The sequence below is a fragment of the Miscanthus floridulus genome, chromosome 5 (genome assembly GCF_019320115.1).
Source record: "Miscanthus floridulus cultivar M001 chromosome 5, ASM1932011v1, whole genome shotgun sequence".
Lineage (NCBI taxonomy): Eukaryota > Viridiplantae > Streptophyta > Magnoliopsida > Poales > Poaceae > Miscanthus > Miscanthus floridulus.
The window spans coordinates 89325840-89340021 of NC_089584.1; the positions used below are offsets into that span (position 1 = coordinate 89325840).

Genomic DNA, 14182 nt, shown 5'->3' on the forward strand with positions numbered 1-14182 from the left:
GACTCCTTTGTGATGTATATTATTTAAGAAAAATATGAAATGTTATTTTTCAGCACTTTTTGAATGTGATGAAAATTGCTCAGTTTATTAATAAATGGATTTCCATGATTTTTCTAGGCTTATTTAATTGTCTAAAAATTATGAAATTTGTTTTGCCACTTACTTATCATGTAATGAACATTTACAAAAATGTTTGGGTCAATTGGAACAAGTTGATTTATTTCATAATTCTTAATTAAATAATTAATTCATAAAAGCAAATAGTAACTTTTAATGATTTAAGTTTTGATTGAATGATGTCCTTGGGTCATTAGTTGGTAATGATCTTTGGCATTTAATGTAAGTAGTACGAAAAAAATTTGGTTAGTTTGACTTGCAACTGTACCACGAAGGAAAGTTATATTCGAATTGTTAAATTTTGCATCCATCATCAAGCATCATGTTTCGAATTCTGCATCATGTTAAACATGGTATTGCTACTACGTGTAGTGAACGAAGGTGAACACGTGATAGTTAACCAAGTTGCTAAGGAAGTTTGTCTGTCTGTTGAGGTCGGATCAAATACTTATGGAACGTCGCAGGAACCGGACTTTTCCATCAATGAAGGCAAGCCCCGGATGCATACAACCCTACGTTGCGTTTTACAAATTAATTTCGCTTTTGCTCTTCTATACTGCATTAAGTGATTAGGAGTCAAGTGGAAACCTAATTGGTGCATTACCAACCTTGCTTTTCCATATCTACTTTGATTACCTGTTTTATTCGTAAATGACTAGTTATGCTTAGTCATGCTTAGTCGGGTGATTATCTGTCACCTACGAGTTTTAAATGGATCTTTGGTCACTTATGTTATCATGAAATATGAGAATGTGAAGTAATAAATCAAGACCGAGCGGATTCGGTGTATGGGAGCCACAAGACATGGAGGTCTTGTGAGCGGGTTCTTTCTGCCTGTGTCGATTAAGACATGTCCGTTGTTGAATTGCATGAGGTGAGAATTTGTAGTACTAACCACATACTCCGGTAAGCCTTAACTTGGCAATTCTAGTACGAGAATGGCTACTCGCGCACTGGGAGTGGAGAGATGGCAGAAATAGCATGTACCCACGTGGCCATGGGCTGGATTGGCGGAGTACTATGTTCTCGGGTGGCGTGGACCCGTTCTTGTTTAGAGGATCTAAGGGTAGGTTGGTATATGTAGGTCGGGACCTGCATATGTCGTGTGGTCTGGAATCCTCAGCTGGGTTTATAATTGGTTCGAATCGTCGTTGCTCCTCGGTTATGGAGACTCAACTCACTGTTCATCATCGTAGTATTAATAACTCAAACTTAAGAAAGGTTTGCGAAAGAGATTGATATGAAGTTCATGACCTCATTACGGATCATGGCAGATTCATATGTGATACTTATAAAGTTTTACCTTTGAAGTAAAGAATTTTGTCAAAGAGCTTTTATGCAAAAGAACTTTGATTATTGTTAAAGCCATACCTTGAATCCTATGAGCCGGTATTCCTGAGTTCTATCAGTTTTATTTTGGTTAAGTCTTGTTGAGTACTTTTATACTCAGGGTTCATTGACCCCTTGTTGCAGGTGAGGCTCATGAGCAGATCTATTTTGGATCGTGCTGCATGACGGTTGTTCCTTGTGATGACGATGAGAAGTAAATGTGTGGCCCTTGGGCAGGGCAGTTTCATTGTGTGTTTTGTAATATATTATAACGCCACTCTACAATTTTGTTTTGTAATAATCCTCGAACTTAGTTACGGGGTTTGAAACTACTGTTTTATAAATTATGTTATTGTAAGACTTCCGCTATTTTTTTTACTCTGGTGTAGATATTTGAATAAATGTTGTAATACTGCAATGACTCTGTAACGTGATCCTGCTCAGAAATCGTGGATGATTCGGGGTTCCCCGAGGACACCCGACAGTCTTCTTAAGTTACCGGAAACATATGCACAGATGTCAAAAGTCGTCGGACAGTGACAGGTGCATGTGGACCCTATAATTTAGGAGGTTCTGCCACAAAGTACGCCTCCATGCGAATTTTCCAATGTAGAAAATCACCCCCATCAAAGATAGGAGGTCTATCCCCATGAGATATCTTTCTCTAGGGGGTTAAGCCTAAATACATGAGCACGAGGCTCTGATACCAATTAAAAGATCAAGATGCCCAAGAGGGGGGGGTGAATTGGGCTAATTCTAAATTTCTTTGCAATAATTAAAACATATTGTTAGCCCAATTAACCCCTTGTGCCTAGAAAGTGTTTCTAATGTTCTATCACACAAAAAGTCTTGTAACCTAAGTTCCAATCTTACTCTAGCATGACAATTCTATGAATGTAAAGACAAGTATTGAATTGCTCAAAGTAAATACTCAAGGTAAATGCTCAAAGTAAAGAGAGAAGGAGGAACACGGCGATGTTTTGCCGAGGTATCGGAGAGTCGCCACTCCCCACTAGTCCTCGTTGGAGCACCCGCGTAAGGGTGTAGCTCCCCCTTTGATCCGCGCAAGGATCAGGTGCTCTCTACGGGTTGATTCTTCGACACTCTGTCACGGTGAATCACCCACAACCGCTCACAACTCGAGTTGGGTCATCCACAAGTACTGTCGGATGATCACCAAGCTCTCAATCACCACCAAGCCGTCTAGGTGACGGCGATCATCAAGAGTAACAAGCACAAACTCTCACTTGACCACGACAAGCCTAATGAGAAGGGTGGATGCACACTTTGCTACTCTTGATCTCACTAATGAGGGCTCTCTTTGGGATTCTCAAATCTCAATCACCTCACTAGGACCTTGCTCTTCTTGGCACTCTCAAGGATGTTTCTCAGCTGTTGAAATGAGCAAAAGTACCCCCACACACGAATGGAGGAAGTATTTATAACATGGGTTAAAAAACGAACCATTATGTGCCTCTGCGGGGTGATCGGACGCTCCGGTCATGTTGACAGGACAGTCCGGTCAGTTTACCCCGAAATCCAGTGTTTAAAGTGTGACCGGACGCTGGCCAACGTCCGGTCAGCACTGACCGGATGCGTCCGGTCGTGATTTTCCCTCTCTGGAACCTTACTGGAGTCGACCGGACGCTGGCCCTCAGCGTCCGGTCACTTCACCTCTCAGCGTCTGGTTACTTCTAGACGACTTCACCTTGATCAAATAAACTGACCGGACTCTACGCCAGTGTCCAGTCAGTATTTGACCCTACATTCACTTCCAACTTTCGAACGTACGTGAATGAAGTTTGCTCCAATGGATCTAAGGGCTTTTTAGGAGCTACCTAGTGCTAGGTTTAGCAAGTGTGCACTACACCTAACCCACTAGACTCACCTAGGTCAAGCTACCCGTCCATACCCCTTAATAGTACGGCCAAAGGAAAAACAAAGTCCTAAACTACTCTAAGTGTCTCTTCAACACTAAACGACACTTAGAACTAGTCCATCCTTAACCTTGTCGTCCATCCTTTGAAAACCAAAACGATTTCCATCGAGGGGCATGACCACCATGATAGCCCAATCGATCTCCGTTACCATGACCTAACTTAATTGCCTCTGTAAAATACACGTTAGTCATAGTAATCACGTATTGTCATTAATCACCGAAATTCAACTAGGGGCCTAGATGCTTTCAATGCAACTTAATAAATAACTTCTAGCTTTGTCCAAAGCAAATCTACTGTCTCTAAATAAATAACTTCTAGACATGTACTAAGTTATTTTTGTAAGTTTGACTAATTATGTAGGAAAGAATATTAACCACTAAATGGGTCCCTGAGTGGCCGATTAAAATCTACCTTTGAACCTTGAACAAAAATCAATCTTGATTTTCATGCCATAAATTGTAAGACATTTTGTTATTTCTAGATTCATAGTTTTTGCTATGTACGTAGATATACACTGTGTCTACATCCATAGTAAAAAATAGTATATTTAGAAAAGCTAAAACTTCTTATAATTTGGACGGATAGGGTATATACGAAGCTAGAATTATTATGTTGTTCTCTTCCTAACTCTAATCAAAATCAATATCAGTAATTTTATATGCGAGCAGGTTGATGCTATTTCACATGTACCTGGCAAGTTATCCAAAAGCTACCTTGGTCTCCAAGGTCGGAATTGACAATATGGGGTGATCATGCAAATCAAATCTTTCTGGATACTCCTTCCGCCTCTAAAAAAAATAACTTCTAGATCTGTCCTAATCAACTTTTGTAAGTTTGACTAATTTTGTATGAAAGAATATTAACATCCATGACACTAAACGAGTACACTAATTATACTAATTTTGTGCCACGAGTACTGTTTTTCGATAATTCAGTTAAACCTATAAAAGTTTTAACTTGGTATATGACTCTAGAGGTTGATTTATTTAGACAAACACATATGTAGATCTAAAAAATCGAAGAAAATAAAGGCTGCCCTGGCAGCCAAATGCCTATCAGGCAACAGATCTTGGTCACCGAGCAGTCAAAATCAATTGCCTAAATTGGTGCCTGGCCAGAGAAGCTTGCCTGGGCAAGCAATCAAACAGGTCATTAGTGGCCCATTCAAATTTAACTTTGAACCTCGAACAAAAATCAATCTTGATTTTCATGCCATAAATGAACCTTGATTCAAACCCCGGCTCCGGCGTTTTTTCCGTGCACACGGCATTCCACCGGATCGCTCGATCTAGACGGTGTTTGTTTGTCGCAGTCGCAACCGATTCGCGCTGCTCCCGTATAAATAGAATGGCGCCGGCGACCGGCGTTGCCCACTTCACAAGACCGGAAGAGCCCACTCCTGCATGTAACTCGGATACTCCACCCGAGAGTCCGCGACACCTCACCTTAGCTTCTTCCACCCCAGAAGTAGAATCCCGAGAGCCCTCCTCCCTCCTCCCTCCTCCCTCCTCCGTTGGGCGTTGGCCGCCGGGGGTGGGCCAAGATGATATCGGGGAACGATATATACACGGTGCTGACCGCGATGGTGCCTCTGTACGTGGCCATGTTCCTGGCGTACGGGTCGGTGCGGTGGTGGCGCATCTTCACGCCGGACCAGTGCTCCGGCATCAACCGCTTCGTCGCCATCTTCGCCGTGCCGCTGCTGTCCTTCCACTTCATCTCCACCAACGACCCCTACGCCATGAACCTCCGGTTCCTGGCCGCGGACACGCTGCAGAAGCTGCTCGTCCTGTCGGGGCTGGCCGTGTGGTCGCGCCTGCTGCCCTCCAGGCTCGCGGCCGCGGCGCCGCGGCTGGACTGGTCCATCACGCTCTTCTCGGTGTCGACGCTGCCCAACACGCTGGTGATGGGGATCCCGCTGCTGATCGCCATGTACGGGCCCTACGCCGGGTCCCTCATGGTGCAGGTGATCGTGCTCCAGTGCATCATCTGGTACACGCTGCTGCTGTTCCTCTTCGAGTTCCGCGCCGCGCGGATGCTCATCGCGGACCAGTTCCCGGACACCGCGGCGGCCATTGCGTCGCTGCACGTGGACGCGGACGTGGTGTCGCTGGAGGGCGGGCGCGCCGAGACGGAGGCCGAGGTGGCGGACGACGGCCGGCTGCACGTCACGGTGCGCCGCTCGTCGGCGTCGCGGCGGTCGCTGCTGATGACGACGATGGTGACGCCGCGGCCGTCGAACCTGACGGGTGCGGAGATTTACTCTATGAGCTCGTCGCGGCAGCACAGCCCGCGGGGCTCCAACTTCAACCACGCCGACTTCTTCGCCATGGTCGACAGCGCCGTCGCGCGCGCCTCGAGCTTCGGCGCCGCCGATCTGTACTCGATGCACTCGTCGCGGGGGCCGACTCCGCGGCAGTCCAACTTCGACGAGCGCTCGGCCTCGGCACGGTCGTCGTCGAGACCCGCGGGCGCCGTGCCCAGCTGCCACGACGCCAAGGAGCTCCACATGTTCGTGTGGAGCTCGAACGCCTCCCCCGTCTCGGAAGTCAGCGGCCTGCCGGTCTTCACCGGTGGCGCGGGCGGCGGCATCAACGTCGGCGCCAAGGAAATTCGCATGGCTGTCCCCGCCGAGCTGCCGCCGCAGAACGGCTCGGCCGGCAAAGGTACGTCCGCGCCGCGCGCACGCGTCAACACTAACGCTAGCAGACACATCTGCTTCATGCTTTGCATACAGTAAGCGAATCCTTTTTTTATTGTCGTTTTCAGAGAACGAGAGCAACAAAGGTGCAGTAGCTGCGGCGACGGCGGAAGCCGACGAGGCTTTCGGCTTCGGCGGTGGCAAGACGACGGCGGAGGACGCGGAGGCGGGAGAAGCAGGCGGGCCCGGCGAGCAGCTGACGAAGCTGGGTTCCAGCTCCGCCACCGCCGAGCTGCGCGTGAAGGACGTGGGCGGAGTGGCGGACGCCGGCGGCGGTGGGTACGACCCGGACGACGCGGGGGGCGGCGCGCGGGCGCAGCAGCAGATGCCGCCGGCGAGCGTGATGACCCGCCTCATACTCATCATGGTGTGGCGCAAGCTGATCCGCAACCCCAACACTTACTCTAGCCTCCTCGGCCTCGCCTGGTCCCTCGTCGCGTTCCGGTATGATACAAAGTCTACACCTTTTCACGTGACCTGCTGCCTCACTCACTGTCTATGCTATAGTATTCTAGTTCTAGATAGTCTACCGAGTAGTATATGTTAGGGGTGTAGTAAATGGTTTACATAACAGATTGCGACCAATTAGGCAAGGATCGATGTGGGTAGTGGAGTATCGCTTCGAGCTTAGCGATCAGTACTAGCCTACTAGGCCTGTATAACTGTTCATACTAGGGTGTGAGTGGCTGGACTCTACAGACCATCCAATCCAGTTCATGCTGGTAGCTCTGATCGTGCTAGGTACTGAATGACTTTACATTATATAAACAGAGAGGCGACAAGTTCATGCACCGCAGACAGTACTTTTTTTTTTCCTGATTATAGTTAAGTTTGGTGCTGGCGATAAGCGAGAGCCGATAGATGAATCGATTTGTCTGTCAACTCTGGCGATGCCTAGCAGTGGGCGACGTAGCTTCGCCTAAATGCAGGGAAGGGAAGGGGACTCAAAAGCAGTGCGCCGTGTACGTACGAGCCGTGGGGAATAACCGAAAAGCTGCTTTTACTTGCGCCCGGACGGTGGCGGTGGGAGATGAGTTGAGTGTTTCCCCGGCCGGACCACACCGCGGGCGCGGGCCCGCCCAGCAAGCTCCGATCGCGAACTGTTGGGAGCCGGAAAGTCGAAGGGAGCTCGATTCGATCGCACGGCGCACGAGCACTGGACGCCCGGCAATCATTGATGGATTCATCTCATCATCATCACAGCCTCTTTTGGAGTTTGTTATAAACCTCTGCAGCACAACTGTTTACTTGGGCTAATCATCGCCGTTAGAGCAGTGCTTAGTTTGTCTGGCTGGCCCAATTCGTGAGTGAATATACACGTACACTGCTGCAGCGTACTGTTCGAGCGAATTAAGCTCTGACGCCTAACGGGTGGCGTACGGTGGTTGCAGGTGGCACATCTCCATGCCGGCGGTCGTGGCCAAGTCCATCTCCATCCTCTCGGACGCCGGGCTCGGGATGGCCATGTTTAGCCTGGGTGAGTAAGCGAGCGCCCACACCCCTTGTGCTCCTGTCGTCCCGTAGCCCTGCACCGCCAATTAGTCCCGCGCCCACACACGCCGAGGCGGCCCCCGGCCAGATCGAGCTAACTAACGCTGCGGATGTCTCGTGGCCAGGATTGTTTATGGCGCTGCAGCCGAATCTCATCGCGTGCGGATGGCGCGCCACCGGCATCTCCATGGGCGTCCGCTTCCTCGCCGGCCCCGCCGTCATGACCGCCGCGTCCATAGCCATCGGCCTCCGAGGGTCACTTTTGCGGGTCGCCATTGTGCAGGTAATATACATGCATAAACGATCTGCTTTAAGAATTGGTAGTTGTGGTGAAAAGTGACTTCTCGTCTTGCCCAATCGAATCATTGATCCAGTTAGATCAACTTGTGTCCGGCTTACCAACTGCGCGCCAGTACGTGCATGGTCGGCTGATGTGTCAGGTGGAATTCCTGGCTTTATGTCAACACCAAATTAGGGTCTCTATTTTTTTTATTTAGGGCATCTACATTTTAGGTGTCATGTTTTCTAGGCTAACAACAGGAGCCCCAAATCAGGATTTAACTTTAGCGAACCCATTACTAGTCACATTTTTTTATTTTTTTTCTCTCATCTTCCATCCCCACCCATATGCACCGAGTGCCACCGGCACCATTGCTCCCTCCAACGTGGCTAATCAGGGAGGTTGAGCTTCAAGCAAAGGGGCAATCTACAAGAGGTGAGCTAGGTTTCAGCTGGGAGGGCGAGTCCTCATCGCCTCATCGCAAGAGGACCGCTGAGAGGGCACGCATGCGGAGAGGGCTGGCGGTGAGGGCGCGCATGTGAGGAGGGTTGCCCTCGAGTGTGCAGTGGCAGTGGAGACGATGAGAGGGCGGAGCTCGGGCAGAGGACGTTGTGAGGGCACTGCGATGGTGGAGGCGAAGGAAGGACAGAACTCGGATAGGAGGGTAGCGGGGAGGAGGAGAGTCGGGGCTAGAATTTGGCCTACGAGGAGGGGGTAGGTGGCGCCTAATGGCCGGATCTGAGGCTAGTGGTGGTGGGAGCGCTCGGACCGGACGGTGCAGGTGGGATACGAGCAGGAGTGGAAGAAAAAATAGTAGAAAATATAAAAGAAGTTAAAGCTTGGGGAAGAGACCTCAGGATTGAGGGTTTGCGAGGAAAGACTTTGAGAGCATCCTACTTTTGGGGCCAAGAGTTAGGGCCCGGGGAAGAGCTTGCCCTCAGGAATGAGGGTTTGCGACGTTGAGGGCATACTACTTTTAGGGCTAAGAGTAGGTGCTTTTACCCTGTTCGCTTGTTGGTTTCAGCCAGCCCAAATCAGCCAGCCAACAGTGTTTTCCTCTCACAACAAACCAGCACCAGCCAGCCCAAATCAGCCCACAAACCAACCAGCGAACAGGCCGTTTGTTGGAGTGATATTTTTTTTGCCCTCTGAGGCATGCATAGATAGGACGAAGGTCTAAGTAGGGACCCTACCAAAGTCACTCTTATACATGGGATTGTGCAATTACTAGCCCTACAACATTGTACACTATTAGCCCTACTAGATTGAAGCGACAGTGTACTCTATTTCTCTGTGAATTAAATAATAGTGCAATGATTTTCCTGGCATAATATTTCGCAGGCGGCTCTACCGCAAGGGATCGTGCCCTTTGTGTTCGCGAAAGAATACAACGTCCACCCGGCCATCCTGAGCACTATGTAAGTGATTATCAGCCACACATGCATATAGACGTGTATTGCTGGGCTAGGTTTTAATTATATGGTCATTGTATATATATTTTGTAGGGTAATCTTTGGTATGCTGATAGCCCTGCCGATCACCTTGATCTACTACATCCTTCTTGGATTGAAACCAGTGTAGCTGCTCGCCCTGCCCCACACCACATGATGAGGCATGAGGCAGAACTTGGACAACGCTGAGCTGGTGGTTGCACTCAAGCGTGTGGCCCACATGCATGGCTGGAGCCTTGTAATTTTGAGTCAGCTCCAGTGTTCCCTTTGGGGGTGATTAGGCATGCATGCGGTTTGTGTGTTGCTTATTACTAATCCATCTTGTCGTTTGAGGATTGCATGTAGTTTTCATGCCGATATATACCTTAGTTTAAGCTTTAAGGGCCTTGTACTACCCTAGAGATCTGGATTTGTTTGTAGAGACAAATGAACCATACATGCGTAATATTTGCCCGCTGCATTGGGAGACGATATACTGCGAAGACGAAATGTTTACTGTGCACGTTAGTTCGTGCAAACATGAGTTCAAAGGAAAGTACAATCGATATATACTCCCTGCTCTTTGCACTCACAGTTCATCTAGTTCGTGTTGTATCCTTCGTGTATCCTTTTGCTTGAGTTTGATGGTGCACACATCGAGAAAATATTCAGTGCAAATACTCTATTCGGTGGAATCGTGAAAATCCTTCAATTAGAAAAACATGATTAGAAGTTTTCAAAAAAGAATTAAAACTATGCACATCCATAATGTATCTATAGACGTACAATGTCGCAACATTTGAGATTGAAACTCATTTTATAAAAAAAAAATCATAAGAAAATAACAAACTTTAGGTGCATAAGTTCTTACCTGGAGTTTGTTGTTTTCATATGATTTTTTCTAGATTGAGTTTGAATCTCAAGTTTTTGCTACAATGTACATCTATGGATGCACTATGGATGCGTGCAGTTTCATATTGTTTGAGAATCCTTAAGTATATGTTTTTCATGATTGCAACAATTCAGTAAAGGGTTTGCACTGAATATTTTCCTGCACACATCTCCCTCATTTTCCGTATGTAGTATTTGGATTTGAATAAATAAAAACTTTGTAGTTTCTTACTATTACATTATTAATTTATTACTAAGGCTTCCATTTAATCCTTATAGACTTGCTAGCTAGAAAAAGAGATAAATCATATCAATTACCTCATAAAATAGAAATATTCAGATTAAAATTGGCAGACTCAAATCATCATCGGCAATAATAATCCTTAAATGCATTCTGTTTCCTATAAAATCATCCACATTTTCTATTTAAAAATAGTCTAAAGTAACCCAAAATCTATATTTAAAGTACTCACCTCTGCTTTAATCTAGTTAAGCCCTTGAATTGGCATCTACACCTATCTCTACAATTATTAAAAATTACCTAAAGTAAACCACAAATATGCATTTAAATTACCTATATATATCCAAAGTACTTCTATTTATGCATATGACTTACACACTCATACTATTGTTAATACAGAAAAAAAACTAATTCAATATATAACATGCTGATGCATGTGTATACCATGTACCATGTGTGCATGTATGCAGGAAATAATGAGAACATGGAATTCCAAGCCAAATAAATAGCTCAAACTAAGGTTTCAATACACATGGCAGCACACATCACATGGAGGTGTGATGCAAACAGAGAAACTATGAGTGGATGGAAAAGAATATGGAGTAATTAGTAACCAAAGACTATCACAAGTGGAGAATCTTACAAAGTACATATATGAGTTGTATTAGAATAAGGACAAATGATGAGATAGAACAAAATACAATTTTTGGTTATCTATGGGCCCAAATTTATCAACAAACTTCTAACAATCATATCTCTCAAAATTAATATATATAGGCACTGCAGTAACACTTGTTGATGACTAGTGAGTCAAATTTATACATTAGTAGTTGAGTTAAATGCACCAGAGGTTCATTAACTTGTGAGGAGGTTTCGGTTAGGTCCATCAACTTCCAAAGTGGTTTTTTGGGTCCATAAACTTTGTATGCCGTATCACTTAGGTCCATACTTCTCCACGTTGGCTTCTCGTGCTGATGTGGCATGATGCCGTGGCCATGCGGGCGTGCAGGCAAGTGCCGCCACCCTGCCACATGGGCGCGAAAACAGGCTAGCCGCAGCCCCGCGGCGCGCGAGTAGAAGTCGATGCCGTCACCGTGTCGCTCCCCTTCCTCGCGTCGCTGTCCCTCGCCGACAACCGGTTCCACGGTGAGCTCCCCGTGGGGGTCCCGCTGTCGCTGAGCCTCCGCATCCTCGACCTCTCCGGCAACGCCTTCTCCGGCGCCATCCCGAGGTCCCTGTTCATCGCCTCCTCCGCGCTGCAGGAGCTCTACCTCTCCCACAACGGCTTCTCCGGCGGGGTACCGCCGCAGCTGGCGCTCCTGGGCGCCCTGACGTGTCTCGAGCTGCAGCGTCGCGAGCTCCACGCCACCCACACCGTACTGGCAACCGCCTGTGCAAGTGCGTCCATGCCGCCCTGCCCGGACGCCGCCCCCACTGGCCACCGCAGAGGAGCCGTCTAGCGCCCCTGAACCCTCCTCGTGCGGGCACGCCCCTGCCGCAAAGGAGTCACGTGAGAGGAGCGGCCGTCGCCTTGGCCAGAGCAGAGGGAGATGACATTGGGGGTGGACAGCGGCACGAGGCCGTAGATGACGTCGTCGTGTCAGCGTCCGACAACCGCTCCTCCCTGGCGGTGCCACCTGCAGCATCGCGAGCTTCACGACGAGACCTGCCGCACCACCTGACGCGGGTGGCAGCGCTGCGGCCATGGCTGGCCTCTAGGGTGGTTGCGCCCTGCTCGTCCTACGCGGTAGTAGAGCCCATGTTTGTGGCTTGTCGATGGCGGTGCTCGTGGTCGGCAGATCCTGCGCACTCCGGCAACTGCCGGTGAGCATGTAGGAGGCCGCCACCACCAGCGAGCACGTAGGAGGCGTGAGCGTTGACCCGTAGATCCACCCAATGCGCCGCCCCCACTCCATCTTGTCCTCATAGAAGAACGAGATGACATTGATGGCCTCCGCAATGGTGGCACGAGATGACTAGACGGCTCCCTTCGCAGCTCGACGCCCTCGCGTCGCTGGAGCAGCTGGAGATCGGATACAATGCCTACGATGGCGGCATTCCTGTGGAGCAGTGGCGTGAGGACGGCACCAGCGCGCTGGGCGGCGGTAGCGCGGGCGGCGCACGTGCATGCACCAATGTCGTCGTCGGGCCATGGCGGATGACCGCGTTCTAAAGGTGGAGGTGCTCGCCGAGGTGGAGGTCCTAGGCCACCTCGGGCACCGCAACATCGTCCGACTACTGGGGTGGTGCACCAACAGCGTGGCCAGGCTGTGCCTCTACGAGTACATGCTGAATGGCAGCCTGGATGACCTCCTACATGGTGCTACCGGCGCCGACACCATGGGCAAGGCAGGGCTGGACTAGGACATGCGACATCGGATCATGGTGGGCATGGCGCAGGGCGTGAGCTACCTGCACCACGACTGCGTGTCGGCCATGGCACACCGCGACCTCAAGCCCAGCAACATCCTGCTCGATGTCGACATGGAGGCGCGTGTGGCCGACTTCAACGTCGCCAAGGCGCTCCACGGCACCGCGCCCATGTCCGTCATGATGAGGACATGACACCCATGCATATGACCAAGTTTGGCGCATGGTATGGAGGGGTAGGAGGCCAGCAAGGGTGTCCAAGTCAAGAAGGAGGCCCGAGGCTAATTCGGTTCGAGTCCCCGAGGTGGAGGCCCAAAGCAACTCAAGTTCGAGTCTGCCCCGGCCTCCAGGACCAGTCTACCTTAAACTGGTCACCCAGGACGCATACGGACTCCGTTTTCGATGATCCACATATGGTTGAAAAGCTAATTTGATAAGAAAACCAATCCGATTGGTCTCATGCCAAAAGCCCTTCAGAATCAACATGAATCATTGAAATAAGTCAGCGTCTAGAATCTACCAGGGTGCTACGACACTGTCTTTTGGTCCGTTGGACCATGTATCGTGTTTGGGCCCATTAGGGGGCGCGTCTAGGGTAGGCAACGACCCTAAGACCTTTATAATCATACACTACCACCGTCATTAGGTTTTGGGTTTTGCTTAGATTAATCTGTCAAGAACAGTTTTGCCGTTCATCGGTTTGTGAGACCCCAACTTCGTGAGATTAATCATTCATCTACAATTTGGTTGCTTTCTTTCTTGTTCTTGCTTGTGTTCTTCGTTGTGCATGCAGGGATTAGCCTTCTTGGCGAGGTCAACTGGATCCGTGTCTCGGTTGATAACCAGAGGAGTTGTGGTGCTAAGATTGCAGGGTTCGATCTTTCGATCTAAAGCCGGATTGATGTGTCATTCTCTGCCACAACGATAGTTATCACTACCTGACGGAAGATCAGGATCCCCATTCCATTAAGTGGTATCAAAGCTAAAGTATACCGTCAGGTTCATATTTATCCCCTAGTTTGGAGTGTTTCACATTCATCCCATAGTCCAGTGCCATACTTTTTTTTCCTGTCCTAGAACCTTCCGCGCCATAGCCTTTGCATATTTCAGTTTCAGAGTCCATCATGTTGAGTTTGTGTCCTGGTCGAGGTCTTGTTGCTGATTAGGTCGTGTTAGAGTCTAGTTCATGTGTTTTCCCCCATCATTTCCATCAAATCTTTGCTTCCGTGACCAATTTTGCGCATATTATTCCCGTTTTGTCCTCTAATTCGGAGCCAATTCTTAAAATTGGTCTAGTTTTCGCATACGAACTCGGATTTCGACGTTCCATATAGCAAAATCAATCCGATTTTTTTTGGATCCGTCCATCCCCTACATTGTTGGGGTTGGAAA

At 48.7% G+C, this 14182-nt stretch overlaps 2 protein-coding genes across 4 annotated transcripts; both read left to right on the forward strand.

The window, feature by feature from the left end:
• Positions 1 to 4746: 4746 nt before the first annotated feature.
• Positions 4747 to 9668, forward strand: LOC136452567 (auxin efflux carrier component 3a-like). 3 transcript variants are annotated; one of them, XM_066453170.1, is made up of 6 exons: positions 4750 to 6052; positions 6156 to 6531; positions 7479 to 7564; positions 7704 to 7861; positions 9200 to 9276; positions 9364 to 9668. In XM_066453170.1, the coding sequence occupies exons 1-6, from the start codon at positions 4930 to 4932 to the stop codon at positions 9437 to 9439; spliced, it is 1896 nt and encodes a 631-aa protein (XP_066309267.1). In that variant the 5' UTR covers positions 4750 to 4929; the 3' UTR covers positions 9440 to 9668. The 3 variants fall into 3 exon arrangements, with proteins under 3 accessions (XP_066309269.1, XP_066309268.1, XP_066309267.1); XM_066453171.1 differs by lacking the exon at positions 7479 to 7564 and having other exon boundaries at positions 4748 to 6052; XM_066453172.1 differs by lacking the exons at positions 7479 to 7564; positions 7704 to 7861 and having other exon boundaries at positions 4747 to 6052; positions 9364 to 9499.
• A 2903-nt stretch (positions 9669 to 12571) lies between these two features.
• Positions 12572 to 12985, forward strand: LOC136454905 (leucine-rich repeat receptor-like protein kinase TDR). Its single transcript, XM_066455148.1, has 2 exons — positions 12572 to 12769; positions 12821 to 12985. Exons 1-2 carry the CDS (start codon positions 12572 to 12574, stop codon positions 12983 to 12985), a joined length of 363 nt encoding a protein of 120 aa, XP_066311245.1.
• The last annotated feature ends 1197 nt before the right edge of the window (positions 12986 to 14182 follow it).

What these genes read in the sequence shown, in the direction of transcription:
- LOC136452567 (XM_066453170.1), top strand. Translation starts at nt 4,930, where the DNA reads ATGATATCGGGGAACGATATATACACGGTGCTGACCGCGATGGTGCCT. An exon ending in GATGGCCATGTTTAGCCTGG is followed by an intron (nt 7,565 to 7,703) that starts GTGAGTAAGCGA and finishes TCTCGTGGCCAG; the next exon opens with GATTGTTTATGGCGCTGCAG. An exon ending in CCGGCCATCCTGAGCACTAT is followed by an intron (nt 9,277 to 9,363) that starts GTAAGTGATTAT and finishes TATATTTTGTAG; the next exon opens with GGTAATCTTTGGTATGCTGA.
- LOC136454905 (XM_066455148.1), top strand. Translation starts at nt 12,572, where the DNA reads ATGGCGGATGACCGCGTTCTAAAGGTGGAGGTGCTCGCCGAGGTGGAG. An exon ending in GCGCCGACACCATGGGCAAG is followed by an intron (nt 12,770 to 12,820) that starts GCAGGGCTGGAC and finishes GGCATGGCGCAG; the next exon opens with GGCGTGAGCTACCTGCACCA.